At 32.1% G+C, this 18,403-nt stretch overlaps 6 protein-coding genes across 6 annotated transcripts; 3 read left to right on the top strand and 3 right to left on the bottom strand.

The window, feature by feature from the left end:
* Positions 1-487: 487 nt before the first annotated feature.
* ARO1 (pentafunctional protein ARO1p) lies at positions 488-5,242 on the bottom strand (the record flags this gene model as incomplete). Its single annotated transcript, XM_064857984.1, has 1 exon — positions 488-5,242. The coding sequence occupies one exon, from the start codon at positions 5,240-5,242 to the stop codon at positions 488-490; it is 4,755 nt and encodes a 1,584-aa protein (XP_064715344.1).
* Positions 5,243-5,899: 657 nt separating this feature from the next.
* Positions 5,900-6,301, bottom strand: MIM2 (Mim2p; the record flags this gene model as incomplete). Its single annotated transcript, XM_064857985.1, has 1 exon — positions 5,900-6,301. The coding sequence occupies one exon, from the start codon at positions 6,299-6,301 to the stop codon at positions 5,900-5,902; it is 402 nt and encodes a 133-aa protein (XP_064715345.1).
* A 1,611-nt stretch (positions 6,302-7,912) lies between these two features.
* ICT1 (lysophosphatidic acid acyltransferase ICT1) lies at positions 7,913-9,136 on the top strand (the record flags this gene model as incomplete). Its single annotated transcript, XM_064857986.1, has 1 exon — positions 7,913-9,136. The coding sequence occupies one exon, from the start codon at positions 7,913-7,915 to the stop codon at positions 9,134-9,136; it is 1,224 nt and encodes a 407-aa protein (XP_064715346.1).
* A 374-nt stretch (positions 9,137-9,510) lies between these two features.
* On the top strand, positions 9,511-11,637 carry CHA4 (Cha4p; the record flags this gene model as incomplete). Its single annotated transcript, XM_064857987.1, has 1 exon — positions 9,511-11,637. The coding sequence occupies one exon, from the start codon at positions 9,511-9,513 to the stop codon at positions 11,635-11,637; it is 2,127 nt and encodes a 708-aa protein (XP_064715347.1).
* A 490-nt stretch (positions 11,638-12,127) lies between these two features.
* HRT3 (SCF ubiquitin ligase complex subunit HRT3) lies at positions 12,128-13,216 on the top strand (the record flags this gene model as incomplete). The annotated part of the gene is made up of 1 exon (XM_064857988.1): positions 12,128-13,216. The coding sequence occupies one exon, from the start codon at positions 12,128-12,130 to the stop codon at positions 13,214-13,216; it is 1,089 nt and encodes a 362-aa protein (XP_064715348.1).
* A 587-nt stretch (positions 13,217-13,803) lies between these two features.
* On the bottom strand, positions 13,804-17,555 carry KIN2 (serine/threonine protein kinase KIN2; the record flags this gene model as incomplete). The annotated part of the gene is made up of 2 exons (XM_064857989.1): positions 13,804-16,927; positions 17,167-17,555. 2 exons carry the CDS (start codon positions 17,553-17,555, stop codon positions 13,804-13,806), a joined length of 3,513 nt encoding a protein of 1,170 aa, XP_064715349.1.
* Positions 17,556-18,403: the final 848 nt, after the last annotated feature.

Raw genomic sequence — 18,403 nt, forward strand, 5'->3', positions numbered from 1 at the left:
CTAACGTTGGTAGCTAACTGCTGAGAAACTTGTTTGAGAGACCTTTGATTATTGAGAGTGTGTGCCAGAGGTAATTATCAGTATTAACATTATTATTTTATCTAATAGGTTCCATTCAGAAGAAGAATAATCAGATTATAGTGAATTTACTACGACTATTTTTGTTTATTAATGTAGAATCGACCTTCATATAATTTATAAGTGTTTATATTCATAATTAATATCCATATTTTAATATACTACTTGTGATAATGTTTACACACATATTTCGTTTTGTAAAATGATAAAAAGTTATTACAATTGTAAATCTCATAACCATACATTAGAATAAATATATCATAAAATATTTAAGATAAAACATATATAGCATTGCAATATATATTATTAAAAAAGTAAAGTAGATCAGATACTGTCATCTAAATATGTACAAAAAAGAAAAAAATGATAAAAACACAATAAACGCTAATAATTTCTTATATTGATGATATTAGTCATAGGTAACTTCTTCGAAGATTGCATGAAATGGTGGTTTCATTGATGTCCATATCTCAAATTGGGCTACACCTTGATAAACTAACATTTGTGCGCCTGGAACTATATTCCATTGAAATTTGCTGCTAGCCAATTTCATCAATGAAGTTACGCTTGGTTTATAAGCAGCGTCTAACAATGTAGGAATAAAAGAGACTCTTGTACCCTTGGATAAGAAACGTTCTACTTTATTAATTAGTTCATCTGGCAACGGCTTATCTGCTGGAATACAACTAACAGCAACAGATATAGAGTCAGTAACATCTTCAGCTTCTTCTACAGTATTGATCAAATGAATATTATAGTCCACTGGGAAAGATTCCTTCAATGTGACCATTGATTGATGGCTTCTATTAACCAGGTATATCTTAGTACAACCTAATTTCTTCAAAGCATATACAGCTGCTCTGGAAGTGCCACCAGCGCCGATAATAAGGCCTGCAGTACCTGAAACACAAGTTGGGACACCATTATTAATAAAAGAATTAGTAATACCTAACCAATCAGTATTATCACCTCTAAATTTACCTTGACCTAATGGGATAACAGTATTAACTGCACCAATTGTTTTTGCAGCATCGGTCAATTCATTCATATATTTCATAATATCTAATTTTAGTGGAATTGTAACGGCTAAACCACCTAAATTCTTGTTACCATCTAATAATTTCTCTTTAACTAATTCAGCAGATTCCGTTTCAAACTTATCAAACCTGTGTGGTAAGCCTAAGATCTCATAACCAGTATTGTGTAGAATTGGTGATCTAGAATGTCCTATTGGACTACCGACAACAAAGAATTCTTTTGGAATTATACCACCAATTGAAGTGTAAATTTTGTTAATCTCAGAAACAGTTAATTGACCTGGGGCAGCTACATTATCTATTAATGTAGATGTAGCTGGAGTAAGGATAGTATTAAAAACACGAGAGATCTTACCAACTTCAGTCATATTGATGGCAATCAAAGGCTTTAATGTATGAGCATGTCTGAATCTTTCTAATGCTAAATTATCTTCAAATTTAGTAGCTGTACCAACAAATTTGATAATATCAACATCCAATGACAAAGCTTGGTTATATCTGTTTTCCCATTCTGAATCATCCCATGGAAAAGCTGCGCTGAAATCATGATGAGAACCAATAATTTTAGTATTACATTTGCTATTCAATAATTCATATTGAACTTCAGTTGGAAAAGTTAATTCTAAATCTATATATTCCACACCAGCCTTGATAGCAAGCGAGAATAGGTTGGAAAGAGCTTCAGACGAATCATCTGGGAATTTACCACCTTGTTGCTTAGTTCTAACAGTGAAAACTATTGGTAAACTTTCTGTTGCTAATCTTAATGTAGATATTTGTCTAGCAATAAAATCAGAATCATGCTTAACAAGATGATCAACTCTAAGTTCAACTGCCTCACAGCCATAACATATTTCTGATAATTTATTAGTGTGTTCGGTTAAATCATCAAAGGTTAAGCAAACAAAAGCAGATCTCTTGGTTGGAATAACAACTGGGCTATTACCAGTAATAAAATTAATAAACTTAGAGAAAGTCATTCTTAATTTCTGGAAATCAAGCTGTGTGGTACAGTGTGGCGCAAAGAAAGTATAATTGGAACACTCATTGTACCATTGTTCTCTCTTTTCCCAAACCTCTCTTATTTGTTCAACAAAAGCAGGCCTTGTTGGATCAGATTTTAGGAATATAATAGTTTCTTCTATGTCTCTATGTAAATGTAAGACAATGCCACCAGCTTGAGCAAAATTTTTCAATGCTTCTCTATTAGCAGGTGTTTCCACAATTCCGCCACCAGTGGAGAAAACATAGCCGTCATCGCCATGCTTTGCAATGACTTCTTCAAAGATTCTAGTTTCTTCTTTACGGAATTTTTCCCAACCATGCTCAGCTACATAATCCTTTATAGGACATTTTGCATATTCTTTTTCAAATAATTCATCTAAATCGACTAATTTGTAACCAAGAGTAGCTGCACACCACTTACTAATGGTAGTTTTACCAGCAGCTCTCATACCAATGATAACAATGCTTTTGTTGGATTTCTTAAGTTGATTTTCTATTGGTTCAGCACCATCTAATTTTGCACCTAATTGTGTATGTAAAACATCCCACCAACCTGGCCAAGTCTTACTAGTACAATGTCTTTCTAGTATTCTTACTGGTGTATTATCAGCATCCACAAGACCCGCTAATAAGGAGAAACTCATTGCCACACGATGATCATCATATGTACAGATACCTATTGGACCGGTAGAGTCAGAAGGCAGTTTCAAGTTAGAAATATCATTGAGACCATGAACTTGAATACCATCTGGTAATTCAGTAGTCTTGACACCAAATTTAGCCAATTGAGTAGCCATAGCCTCAATTCTGTTACATTCTTTAACTCTTTGATTTGCAATACCTTCAATAGTAGTGGTGTTACTAGAGGTTGGATCATCATCATGTGCCACAGCTGCTACAACACATGCAGTTAAAAATGCGTCCGTCATTGGTTCCATATTAACATGTTTCAATGGTTTTAAGCCGCCTCTTTTTGGTCCTGTAACAGTAGTTGAGGTTGCGGTTTGTTCTACAGTACAGCCCATTGGTCTTAAAACGTCAACTGCAAACCTAGCATCACCTTGTAATGACTCATAACCTATGTTAGGAATAGTGACAGTGGATCCAGTTAAAGCAGCAAAGGCCAATGGATATGTAGCACTTGAGGCATCACTTTCAATAACATACTCAGGTGGATTAACATATTGTCCCTTTGGAATATGATATGTATATGGTTCAGTCTTTGATGGTTCCACTTTAATACCAAATTTTTCCATCATCTTAATGGTCATGTCAACGTATAATTGAGAGATTGGTTTTCCACCGACCAAAGCCAAAGTAACTGGTTCTTCAGCATATGGAGCACACATTAAAATAGATGAAACATATTGAGATGAAACAGTAGCAGCCAATTCGATTCTACCACCTTTAAATTGAGAATTTGTGTAAACTTTTAGTGGTAAAGAACCTTCATTGTTAAGATAATCAATTTTAACACCATTAGAACGTAATGAATCGACTAATGGGCCAATTGGTCTTTGCTGCATTCTTGCGTTACCAGTTAAGATGATGTGATCTTGATCCTTTGATGATTGTACTAGAGCAGCTACAGTTGTCAAGAATCTAGAAGCTGTACCTGCATTACCCAAATATAATTCTTCTTTACAAGCAGTCAAAGTTTCACCACCTTGACCCTGAACTACAACAACTTCACCATCGTTTTCCCATGATATTTGAGCACCATTTAACTTATTGACAGCGTTTAACATATGTTTAGTATCGTCAGAATGTAAAAGATTCTTGATTTTACATTGACCTTTACCTAGAGCAGCTAAAACCAAAGCACGATTAGATATAGATTTAGAACCTGGTGGTATGATGACATGTGGCTTCTGACCCTTTTGATTATATTTAAATGGGTACACTAATGTTTCGTCAGTTAAAACAAATCTTAAATCTTCATCACTGACACAATGAGCAGAAGTACCATAACATTTACCAATTGTCTCCAATAGAACACATTTCTTTTTGGAACCATCGTTTTTCTTGTCAATAGCCATCTTTGCAAGTAAAGTATCAATCGATGTTTTCTTTTGTAAGGTTAAGTCTTTAAACCATTTTTCCTCAGGGGAGATTGGTAGACCATAAGCTGCTAAAATTTTCGATAGACGTGCTACCTGCGTTGGTGACAAAATACCTAAATAACGTGACAATTCAGCTTCGAAGATCATCCCAAAAGAGACACATTCACCATGTAAAGCCTGTGGAGTTAGAATAGCTTCATAAGCATGGCCAATGGTGTGACCAAAATTTAATAAGTTTCTTAAGCCTGATTCACGTTCATCAGATGATACGACTTCGGCTTTAACTTGAATACTACCAAGAACCAATTTATAGGTATGTTCTAACATATCAACGATGTTAGTATGAAAGATGTTATAAACGTCGCCTGTGGTTTCATTGACAGTGGAGATTTCCTCTTGAGAATTGACGACAGATAAGAAAAGATTAGCATTTTCTTCTAATCTATTAAATTCAGCAGCATCCCAGATACAGGCTGTTTTAATAACTTCTGCCATCCCGTTGATAAACTCTCTTTTTGGCAGAGTCTCTAACCATTTAATATCAACTAAGACAAATTGAGGTTGCCAAAAGGAACCAATGAAATTTTTACCCAATGGAGTGTCCACGGCAGTTTTACCACCGATGGATGAATCTACCATAGCTAATAGAGAAGTTGGAATATGGACTACACGGACGCCTCTCATGAAAGTGGAAGCCACATAACCGATCATATCACCTATTATACCACCACCAACAGCAATGATCACTGTGTCTCTTGTACATCCTTGAGACAACAAGTAATCCTCGACTTTTTCTTTAGTAGCTCTTGTTTTATTAGCTTCACCTGGTTTAGTTATGTATCTTAAGAGACGTGATCCCTGGGGTAATTTTTCATTGAATTCATTAACAATGGTTTGCAAATATGGTAATTTGTTTACATTTGAATCATTAATAATGGCATAAGTAGAAGATTTACATTTGCTAATGATGGTTTCCACTATATGGGTATGTATATCGTAACCAACATGGATAGTATCATTACCCAAAATAGACACTTTAGCTAATGGTACACTTTTCATTTTTTCAATGGTTGAATATAATGATAGCGAGAAAGAAAAAAAAAAGAGCAGTAGTAATCTAATGGAAGAAAGCTTGGATAGTAATATAGTTTTAAAGTATTTATCCTTTTCTTTCTTTCCTTTTCCTTTTGTTTGTTTGTTTATTTGTACTTGTTTCTTTTAATAGATTATTTAATCGTTGATCAACACAAAACAGTTTGTCTATAATCCCTTAATGAGGTGAGAAGAGACCAAAGAAATAAACTTAAAAGGTAGAAGCAATTTGAGTAATAAATGTTAAACTAAAATAAAACAGCATACAAAATAAAATTAGTTCCACTGAAAGGTACTGTAACGAGAAGCAATCGTCTGTTCAACTAGTTAAGAATAAAATGAAATCCATTAGTCACCTTGCCAATCCATGCCATTGCCTCCTCGAGCATGACTGAAAAATTTCAAAACGCAAAAGCAAAAATTCAAGAATTAAAAAAAAAAAATAAAAATAAAAATAAAAATAGAAAAAACCGGAAAGACATAGAATGAGTCATCATCATTTCATATATAGATATAGATATTACGTAGACCATATATATCATGCAATGTAGGCACACGTTTGTGTATCTCAGCAGAAGTTTTATTTTGTGAAACTATTAGAAAACGGTGAAAATGCGAAATGCTTTACTGGTATAGTCTGCCAGCTACCCACTTCCATGTCCATCTAGCCACTTTTCTACCTAGAAATTTACCAAGAAGTGGGAGTATTACCCAATTTATCACTTGGTTTAATTGAACAAGAGACTCTTCCCATTGTCTTCGAGCCTCCTTCAAAGCTTCATTTTCTGCTTCTGTATCCGTAATAATAGAACTAGAGTCTGTTAAGTCATCTATCTCCGCTTCGTCGTCAATATCAGCAGTGCCATGATGATGATGGATATTGGCATCAGTATTATCTGTATGAGCTATGTGGGAATCATGATTTAAAGAATTTATATTTTCTATTATAGAGGATTGTAGCTGTGAGTGCATACCTTCAGTAGCCTCAATTATCTCTGTATCTAAATTCATTGTATTATATGACATTTATATCTACAACTCTGTATATGATGTATCCATAGTATGTTAATAACAAAACAATTAACAAAAAGCAATAAACAGTAACTAGTAAATAGTAAACAGTAAACAACTATGTATTGAATGGAAAATCGTGATAGATTATTCCTTTGACCTTTAGTGTTTGTTTTTATCTATGAAATGGTTTGTCTTTATTTGATATAATTTACTGTATCAAAACTAGTTCTTTTTCCTTTTTTTCGTTATGCGAGACTATCGAGAATGAATTTCGACGAGTTAATCTATTGTACTATACTCTGCTTTTAGTATAGCATCCAATAGCAGGTCTCACGTGTGTTTTCAATAGATCGTCTATGTGATGATGTTGAGTTGACAGTGTCTAGGTACAGAGGCCTGTGAGATCAACTCCTATTAGTGAGTGTCTCTCTCATAAAGAGAAACGTTGAATAATTTCAAGTGTCTTGGTTATATAATACAAACGGCGGATTTTGTCAATTTCCGTAAGAAAAAAACTTTGAACTGTCAGACAGAATTTACAAAGTCTCTTCGGGTTTTCTAACCCTGTGATTACAGAATTTGGAATAGTTTCAAATAATTAACATAATGGTAGCAATAGTAATAATAATAAAGAAAAATTTGTTAATGATTGTTTACTGACAAGAACATATGAATTGTAAAATATTTTGTTCCATTCATTTATTTTACTGCACCTTGGTTTGATAAAATGGGCGAATATATATATATATATGTAAATACTTCTACTTTAAGAAAGTTGTGTATTTTGTAACATATCATCATGAAACATTAATATAAAATCAATTTGCACATATTGAACATACTTTTATAGGTTCTTAATCTCATTAAATAAGATCAAACCCTTAGGAATTGGAATTATTTATTTCTGGTTGATATTATATGTCCTATGCTGTGGTTAGAGTAATAATTCTATGGAGTTGTAAAGCAATCTATATGATTATTATTATCATTTTTATTAACCAACTCATCGATTTTTTCCCATAAGTTATTGATCTATTTAATCTGTGTTTGTCAATATATATGTTTCTTTTTTTCTTTTTTTCTTTTTTTCTTTTTGGGCTTTGCTTTGAGGGAAAATCCCGTGGAAGGCCGTTCCGTGGATCTGTGAATACGAGAATAGGAAACTTCGGCCGATCTCTTCAAACTTTTTTTTAATTCTAGAAAACAAGAGCTTGAAGCTTCAACTACATGAGAATTGTGGAATTGCAAAGACAAAATAGCATAAAAGAAACAGCCTTGTGTGCTCAAAAGTTACGAGTAATTAGATAACCAGTGTTTACCTGATAGGATTGTTAATTTTTCTTGTTTTTTGTCTTTTTCTTTTTTTTTTTGGGAATATATATATATATACTCAATATGAAAGTCTACAGAATCTACAATTTCTTTCCAACTTTCTAAAACAAAAAAATAAAGGCTCCATTTTTTGGCTTATCTCAAATAATACTTGTCTGGCAACGTCCTAAACCAATTATCAACATATTAAAGTGACTATCCAATAGGAGATATTCACGAAAGTTAAATAATCAACGAGAAAAAAGAAGAAGAAGAAGAGGAAGAAAAATTAGAATTTGTAATTAAGATATTATGTGGTCTCCAAATCTACCTTTCATATCTACAACCTGTCAAAGTATGAATAAAGTAGATATGGTACTAAAATCGTATCAAGATCAAATAATGGATTCTGTAAGAAAAGAATGTGATCCAAGCATTCAAATTACAAATCAAATTATTGATGATAAAATTAATCAATGGCATTTCCATAATAGCAAAGAACCGATCGGCAAGAAAAGGAATATGATTGTTACACCAACATTGTTGGTACATGGTTATGCAGCGTCATCTATGGCTTATCATAGAAATTTCAAAGCATTGTCCAGCCAAATTAAAGATCTGTATGCAATAGACTTGTTAAGTAACGGACTCTCAGCTTACATTCCTTTAGAAAAGATTCCATCATCATCAAATTTGAAATATAAACTTTTAAAAGATGAAAATAACAACAGCAATAATAAACAAAAACAGATTTTAATCACTGATGATTGGGAATCGATAGATAATCAATGGGAAATGATACATCATTATGAAAATTATTATATAGAATCCATCGAACAATGGAGACAATGGAATCATATTGAAAAATTCAATCTTGTTGGGCATTCCTTTGGTGGGTATATATCATGTAAATATGCTTTAAAGTACCCAAACCATGTTAGCAAATTAGCTTTGTTGTCTCCATTAGGTGTTGAAAGAAATATTTCTTCTTTGCACAATGTGAAAAATGATACATATGCTACGAAGAAAGGCGATATTATATCAATTAATGAAATCGATCCAACTTCGCCATATTTCACAAGACTCTTCACTATACCGAGCTTCTTTTTCAATAACCAGTTGAATATATTACGATGGTTAGGTCCAGTTGGTGGGAAGTTAGCTCGCACTTTCATTGATAAAAGATACAGTAATGTTCCAAATAAAGCATACCATGATTATCTATATCATGTGTTCTATAAATCTAAGAGACCGTTCGGCTCAGCTAATGTATTGGCATTAACTCATCTTTTCACACGTCAAATGAATGCAAAGGATCCACTATTGGATAATTGTGACCAATTGAAAATTAAAGATATTTTAATGGTATATGGAGATGAAGATTGGATGAACCGTGATGCAGGTTATTGTATGACGCAAGTTTTGAATAAATCAGGACACAATGCCAAATATTTTGAAGTTCCTAATGCAGGGCATAATTTATTCTTGGATAGTCCTGCATGCTTTAATAAAACTTTAATACAATTTTTATCTTAGATTTTTCCTAATATTCTACGTATAATATTATTTAAATTCATATATATTGTAATATATTCTAAAGATACTTCTTTAACATTTGTGACACTTTAAAAAAGGAGGAGTGTTGGGAGGGCGGAATTGTTCATGTTACTCTGTATCCCAAAAATTCCTTCATATTTCCGCCATTTTGCATATTTGAAAGTGTCGATTTCTTAAAGTAATCGATGAAGGGAAAAAAGAGAGAATGAAAGATGAAGAAATATCTGAAAACTTCAAAGGAAGAGTTCGATGGCACAACAAGAACGGTGATGAAATAACATAATAATTCAATATATGCTGGCGTATACTATTAGATAGTTTGTTTATTTCTTCTACTACTGGAAAAATTTCATATGACTTATAATAATATGGCAAATAATAATTCTCTCTCGTCGCCAACTGGTAATGGAAAATGTGTTAATTTGAAATCAAGAAGGGGTGGTATAACCAAACTAGCATGTCTTAATTGTAGGCAGTCAAGAAAAAAATGTGATATGGAGAAACCGCCATGTCTTCATTGTGCTAAAAAAAATCTTACTTGCGTGATCCCAGAGACAGATTTGAGAACTCGAAGAAAAACCGTTTCCTATGTTAACAATTTAGAAAAGTGTGTTGAACAATTACAATCAGTTTTGTTGCAGATAAAAACAACTACTAATGTAGATCAACGAAACAAATTAATTGATGATATATCTATTATTGATGAAAATAGTCCAAAAACTGATAAACCCCTTTTAAAGATAAGCAATGTTATGTCCAATGCTTCTGCTATAATAAATACCACCACTTTACCAATAGTGAAACCCCTTAAGAAGAATATTGGGGTTTTGGGTAAAAATGGATCCTCGTTTCTTTTTCCATCATCTTCACAAGAATTACCTACCACAGAGACCAACAGTATCTATCCTTCAAATTCATTGCTTATCACTAAAAAAGATTCGGCCAGAAAAGAACAAGAGAATCAAATGATTTTAAAAAATCTTTCAAGATCTCCGTTAATCCTTCGATCTTTATCGTTATTCTTTAAATGGTTATATCCTGGTCATTATATGTTTATTCATCGAGAAACTTTTTTAAGTGCATTTTTTGGGGATCCTTCAACAAAAGCATACTATTGTTCTGAGGAATTAGTCTATGCAATTGCTGCATTAGGTGCTAGAGCAACGCCAAAATCTGATGAATTGTTCACCAAGAGTGAAAAATATTATCAGCATGCAAAACAAATTGTTTTAACAAAAATTTTCCAATTGATTGATAGATCATTAGCAGAATCTACATCGTCTTCAAAGTTGGCCATTATTCAAACTTTATTATGTCTTGCTTTCTATGATATTACGAGAGCTGAAAACCCAATGGCATGGTATTTATCTGGGTTGGCATTCCGTATATCTCATGAAATAGGTCTTCATTTGAATCCAAGGGCCTGGAATCATGTTTATGAAGATGAATTATCCAAAATGGATTATGCAGTAAGAAGTAGAATCTACTGGGGATGTTATTTGGCAGATCATTTGATCTCTGTTTTGTTTGGTAGGTCTACTACATTGAGAATGTCAAATTCTTCAGTCCCTGAAACAGATGAATTACCCGATATTGAAAATGGAATAGAGGATTACATTTTTAAACCAGGAGTGCCAACAAGATGGGCAAATCCATTGAAAAAACTGATATATTTATCAAGAATCTCAGAGGTGTTTGCAACAAAAATTTTCACTCAAACGGATTCCTTGCAACAGAGATGTGACCATTTAATCAAATTCAATCAAGAGATGCAAAATTGGAGAGATTATTTACCGGATGATATTAAATGGAATAAAGAGTATTTGGAAAACTTATCCTTTTTTGATCCTACCGTTATGTATATGTGGTTTCATTACTATATTGTTTTGATTTCATATAATAAACCATTTATATCAAAGTTAGATGAAAGTAAGAAATTAATTGAATCATATATTGAAGAATTACATTTATTATTTAAGATTTGGGAAAGGAATTATCCTACATTTGAACGGTGTGATCTTTATATGATATATTCGGCGATTCTGTGTATTCAGTGTATGAATACAAATGTGATTAATAAAAAATATTATAAGTTTTTCAAAGGATTTCTTGAAGACGGAAGTATTAATTATGAAGTAACCAAGAACTTTATTGAAAATTGTAGCAGCGTTGATAATGCTAATAATAATAGTAATAACAACAATAATACTAATAATGGCAACAATAAAAATAATACCAAATCTGGTTCGAGTAAATATCAAGACAACAACAATAATGCTACGAATAGTAATGATGAGATAAATACCAACGATTATACTGATTTGTTAGGTTCATTAAGCAATGGAAATGATTTTGCATTGGGGTATAACTTTGATTTTACATTATTAAATGAAATTGATAAATTGATCAATAATAATAGTGATTGGAATAATAATGATTTCAATAATCCTAAGAAGAAATTAGGAAATACAAGAGGGTAATCCATTGGGATGAGATTATTTTATTTATGTATATATATAACTTTGTGAATTGGCACAAGTCAATAGTAGATGATATATATTATTTGGTTCGATGGTTATTGGTATATTGATTGAGAGTGTATAAGCAAAAAAAAAATCCTCTTTAATTCCGCAAATTGGCGGGTTAGTTATTCCGCATATGCCGTCAAAAGTATAAATGCAAAGACAATGGCAAATTTTGTTTCTTTACAATTGTTTCAATCACTCAATAAAATAAGATCTTGATTTAGAAGCAGGAATATCATAGAATTGTTATATAACCATCTATCTAGCATTAGTTTAGGTAAAGCGTATTGTTAATTGATTAGTTAACTCATTTACCTTGATGCCAAAGCAAAGTACCAGAAAGCAGGATAATAATAATAATAATAAAAAGGAATAAATTAAGATAGCAGCAGTAATTTATGAATGTCATAAATAGATTTAGTACATTAAATTAACATATGAATCAATGATCATAAATAATGAAGATATTGTAGGATCTGAGGAAGAACAAGCACATATTAATAAGGCTCTTTCTATTTGGGAAAAGGGAGTTCTCAAGGAAAAAAATGGATCTATGTCAGATGCAATAAATTATTATAGAAGAGCCATTAAGATACACGAAGGGGTTGAGCAACTTTATAGAAAGAAACTGCATGATGAGTGGGTACTCCAAAAAAAGTTACAATTAATAGATATTAATAAAGACAAAAAATTGCTAAGTCACGGTGATAATAAGGATAGTGGAACTTTTAATAGTAATGATAAAGAACTGAACGATGAGATAGAAGAGGAGGAGGACAAGGAACTTCCACCTTGTTGGATTTTGGAAATTTTACCTAACGACATTTTATTAAGAATAATCAAATATGTCGTACTTTCATCTGGTGAATCATGGGTGAATTTATCGTTAACCTGCCAAAAGTTTAATCAATTATGTTTTAATAACACTTTCCCATACAAAATTTTTAAAGATTTTATATATTCAAAACAAAAATATGACAGTGCATCAATGATATTGAATGGAATCAAAGATTTAAGGACCATGGAACAAGAATTATGGGGAGATGATAATATTACAATGATCAAATCACGGCCATTTATTAAATTTGGTGGTGTGTATATCAGCATAGTTAATTATTTAAGATATGGGACGCATGCTGAAGGCTCATCATCTTTATTAAACCCTGTCCATATGATAACATATTATAGATACTTCAGATTCTATGATGATGGTACTGTCTTGAGGCTTTTAACTACTGATGAACCAAGTCATATAGTAAAAAACTTTAATAAAGAAAGGAAACCTAAAAATAGCGAAATATGCAAGTGGCAAATTGGATTTGATGACAATTTTGGTAGAGTGACAATTACTAGGAATAACCAAAAATATATATTTAGAGAAACTTTAGTAATTAAAAAACAAGGTAATAAAATCCATCAAAGATTAAAGTGGATAAGTTCCACTGTCGAAAATAATGAGGGAGAAATATCCGAATGTTCGTTAAGAAATGAAAAGTCATTTTATTTCTCAAGAATAAGATCATATAATGATTAGATCATTCTTCCCCCTTCCTATTTTTGATTAAATTTATCCCCTTGATTAAACTGTTTTCAGAGGAAATATTTAGTATTACAATTATGTCAGTATTATCTAAAAATTGGTTCAATTTGTTTAAAATATATTTCTAGTACACATTTTTATTATCTCTAACAATGTGTTATGACCTATTAAACAGGTTCAGATTTCTAACTGAAGGAATATTTATTATTGATGCTTTTAATAGAAAAAAGAAAGAAGGAAAAGAGAGAGGAAGAGGGAAATTACACAACATGGTTTACATTATATAACTTAAACATCTAAATTTATATAGATTTAAAACATCAGATTTCTATCTTTTATTTTTGAACTTTATGCAACGTATAAAATTTACTATCGGTCTGCTTGAAAACCACTTAAAATAATTATTTTGCCAAATTATGTTACTAATGCTTTATTATATATATGTGTGTACGTATGTACGTATGTGTGGTCAAACCTGAATAACAATACAATATGCCTATTTATGTGTGATAAATGTTATAAAAACATATATATATATATATATATATGTGTGTGTGTGTGTGTGTGTGTGTAAAGTGTAACTATAAGTTTAAGTCCTTTAAAATAGTAGATGCCAGTTCTTTATATAGCCAAGTATTACCTGACACCTTTTTGAAATGAACACCTGCAAGCCCAACAATTCTAACTTTTACGATATGGATTTCGAACTTAATTGGAGCTCTTTCCTTGATGTCTACCCTATCAATGTCACTATTAGCCATGTTCATTCCTTGCACTTTTGAAGTAGTTAATAGGTCATCTGGACTATGGAATTCATCAATTGAGGCAGATGATAATTCTTGCAATGCATTATTATAACCAACTTGTTCAGAAATAGGTGATGCAATTAAAGATACATTTCTTTCATGATGAGCCATATTGTTAGGAGTATTGGTGATGCCTAGGAATGGTTGTTTCAATGATTGCTGTTTTCTAATAGAACTACGACGAGATACGCTTCTTATCGTTTCGTTAGATGATTGTGGTCTTGGACTAGTAATGTTACTAGGAGAATGTGTAGAATTTCCACTCTTTTCAATTTTTTCATACTGATCTCCAAAATGCTTTTGTACACATATAAACCCACCTTTAACTTCTTTGAATTCAATATTCATCTTTTTCAAAACGTAAATGATTTTGTATCTCACAATAGGAAGTGGTTTTGAAGAGGTAGTTTGTACTGAAAAGAAACCCTTTAAGAACAATGAACGTGGATAGTCGATCGAAGGCATAGAACCAGGTGGGGCCCTTGCAGCTTCGGCTAAGATTTCTTCGTCGGTTAATTCAGGTAGTATTTCTTCCACAGAAATACCATTTTCATGCGAAGTTTTTGTATTTAATGTATTGTTGTTTTGATTATTATTAGTAGAAACCATGTTGGAAAAGGTGATACGTGTAGAATCTGATTTACTATCATCACTATGTTGTAAGAAACCAGTATTTTCTACATCTACAGGATAATTATTCATTGTTAAAGTTGGAGGAGCTGGTGGACGAATAAATTTTAATGATTCGCGACGAGCATGACCAACTGATTTAGCTCTAGCACTTGGGTGATATTTTCTACCCTTGACTACTGTCAAAGGTGCAATAGGTTGAGTATCATCTGTGTCATTAACTGTTGGAATATCCAATGTTTTTTGTTGAGATGGAATTTCAAGTTGTTGTGGCATTTGATTTCTACCCCCTTTAATCTTTAAATTATTTAAATCATGCTCTAGCTGCTTTTCTTTTTGTTCTTGTAAAAGTGTTTCGGCATTAGATGGAAGTGCAGGTAAATCAGTCTTCTTAGTCTGTTTTTGGGATGCCGATCTCATTGGAGGCGTAATAACATTTACATGATCCAACGGAATTTTAAAAGATTGTGTTCTTGATACAGATGGTGCATATTCTGAAACAGTACGTGCATGTGTTTTTTTAGAACCTCTCAAATTGACTGTTAAACTATTGCTATTACTGTTGTCCATTGAAGTCATCGTATCCACTTCATAAGTGTTGACATTTTGAGGTCTTGAACCATCAATATCATTAGTGTAACGTTTATGATGAATTTTAGGCGGTTGTAAGGTAGAAATTTGAGGCTGTTGGTCACGTTTTTGGGATAACTTCCGTAATATACCACCGAAAGATTTATGAGAATCAGTAGGTGTAGTTAATTGTTGTACTGCATAATAGTCAGTTTCTGTAGGTGCTGGTGATATTACATTATCAAAATTTTCATGATTCTCTGATGATTTTCTAGTGGTTGGAGATGTATGTGCTTGTTCTGGTATAGCTAAGTTAGGTGAAACCAGTATTTTCAAAGGCTGACGTTCAGATGCACTGATATGATTAGAATCAGCATCAATATTACTATACTTAGGTACAGATCTCTTTAATGGTGATTTTAATAAAGGTACAGGAACACTTGAAGTTGCATTATGTTTAACGTTCATTGGTGAATTTACTGACTCTTCAATAGTATTTGTCTCCAGTATTGGTACTCTTTTAGAACTATTATTGTTTTGGGGTGATAATGGAACTTTATTTTCAATCTGAACATTTGGTGTTAATAGATTTGGATTTGGTGAATTAGAAACTTGTGGAATATTGTTATTGCTTGGTTGTGGTGTTCTTATCATTGTTGCATTTTGATTACATTGCACTAGAACTGGTTTTTGTAATGAATGTTGTGCATTATTGTTAGTACTTGATGAACCTGAACCAATTAATGGATTTTGTACCTGTTGTTGTAATTTAGCTATTTGAGCTTGCTTTCTACGTAATTTAGCCAGTTTCCTTTCAAGCATTTCGGATACTAAATAATACATCGATAAAAGAGGATTGTATGCCTTAGTTGGATCTTCAATAGTTAAGTTTGTGGTGACATTAGGATTAGTTCTTTTAATATAAGATACATTATCCCAGTACTGTTTAGAAAGTTCAAGATACATAGGTTCTGTAATGATCCTTTTCAAAACATCTCTTGTCTCGTCAATATTCTCTATAAATTCTAAACGATACATTTCTTTAATAACTTTTTGATCCAATATCTCCGGGGTCAACGGTATTCTTTGTGGTAGATACGATTTAACTTTAGAGTCATAACCTCTATTCATCCAAGGATGGTCTATAACTTGTCGTAATGATGCCCTCTTGGAAGGATCTACCACTAACATCTTTGATAATAAAGATATGACTTCAATAGACAAATGATTCGGATATTCCACATGGCCCTGTTTAATCTTTTCATGAAGGACACTAGATACTTCATCATCAAAAGGTACTTTACCACATACAAGTACATATAACACCACACCAAATGACCAAACATCGACTTCAGGACCTGTGTAGGGGTTTGCCTTTAATAATTCAGGTGCAGCAAAATATAAAGAACCACAAAAAGTGTGTAATTGTTTATGTAAATCATAAACATTTGATAAACCAAAATCTATAATTTTAATTTCACCAGATGTAGATATCATAATATTTTCGATCTTTAAATCTCTATGAACGATATTATTGCCATGTAAATACTCCAAAGCGCTCGCAATCCCACGAGCGAATTTTCTTGCATGATGTTCTCTTAGGGAGCCATGTTGAATGATGTAATCTAATAACTGGCCACCAGATACATATTCAAAAAGCATATAGAAATGATTTGACATTGTACACATTTCAAATAACCTACAAATATGTGGATGATAAAGAACTTGGCCCAGGGATGCCTCACGAATTGTTCTTTTATCACGAGATATTTCTTTCTCTAGTTTTTTTTTGCCTTTGTAATAGTTCTTGTTCGGTCTTGGGGGGGAGGTAAAGATTGTTCTTTATGTAAAAAAGCCTTTGTTGCACGATTTACAATTTTAATAGCACAAATCTCATTAGTTTGGTGGTGTCTGGCTAATTTAACTTTTCCCATCGACCCTGCACCAATAGTCTCTAAGAAATCCCAATCACCAAGGCTCTTTCTATGGAATTGTCTTTGGACCTCATTATTATTTGTATGTTGCGAAATGCTATTATGTGAACCGTTATTATTATTATTATTGGTAGTAGTAGTAGGGTTATGTTTATTATTATTGTGATTGTTGTTATCATTATTGGTATGATGAGGGTTGTTATCAGAAACTGGATTTCCTTCGGCATTATTTAAGGGTGAAATATGATTATGCTGCTGCTGTTGTGGATGTTGTGGATGTTGTGATTTTCTCATCATTCTTGATGTAGCAGGTGCCACCACAGAAGGGATTGGTGGAGCTGCAAACCCAATTTTAAACTGTGGATTGATGTGATAATCGTCTTTATTTGGCATAATAAATTATCCTAAATTACAAAAAATCTTAATAACAACACTGAATTAATCTATCTCAGAATTTGTTACTCGAAATAAATGGAAAGCAGAAATATGTAAACAAAAAAAAAATAAAATAGAACAAAACAAAATAAAAATACAAATAAATTAATAAATTAGTAAATATTAATCTATGACAATAATGAAATGGGCCAATTTGTTTTTCTGATATAGTTAACGAGTAATATAATTTATTGATTGTTATCTCTTTTCGTTCTTGTATATCAATCTTTTTTTATAAGGATTGCAATAATATAATGTAGATAATATATATATATGTGGAATAATGAACAGATATGGATATATATATATATATGTGTGTGTGTGTATATACATATATATCTATATCTAATTATCCCTCCGTCTATCTATCAATCAATTTAAATAATCTTTTAGAAAGTTGTGGAACTCGAGGTAGTTTATATCGATTAGTTCTCCCCCCTCCTACTTTTAATAAAATAATGAAGATCTAAATGTGAGTTCAAATACGCAAGCAGACACAGCATGCATTAGTATATACCGCGTAAGAAGCAAGAGGACGTGGGTTAATAGAACTTTCTCCTTTTAGTCATCAGTTTGTTTCTTTAACGATTTGCAGATTCTAATGGCTTTGCACAATTTAAACTCAAATTTTGCTGTTTTGTGTTACCTTGAAAAATACGAAAAGGGGGAAGGCGGAAAATGAAAGAAAATGGAAAAAATAAAAGAGAAAAAAAAAAAGACCAAAATCGTTTGTCACGAATTCTAAAAAAATGTTATTTCAACCCTACATTATAAACTAGGGTAAATGTGTGATTTTAAAAAATATT

This window comes from Arxiozyma heterogenica, assembly GCF_036370985.1.
Source record: "Arxiozyma heterogenica strain weizmannii chromosome Unknown scaffold_16, whole genome shotgun sequence".
In the NCBI taxonomy this organism is placed as follows: domain Eukaryota; kingdom Fungi; phylum Ascomycota; class Saccharomycetes; order Saccharomycetales; family Saccharomycetaceae; genus Arxiozyma; species Arxiozyma heterogenica.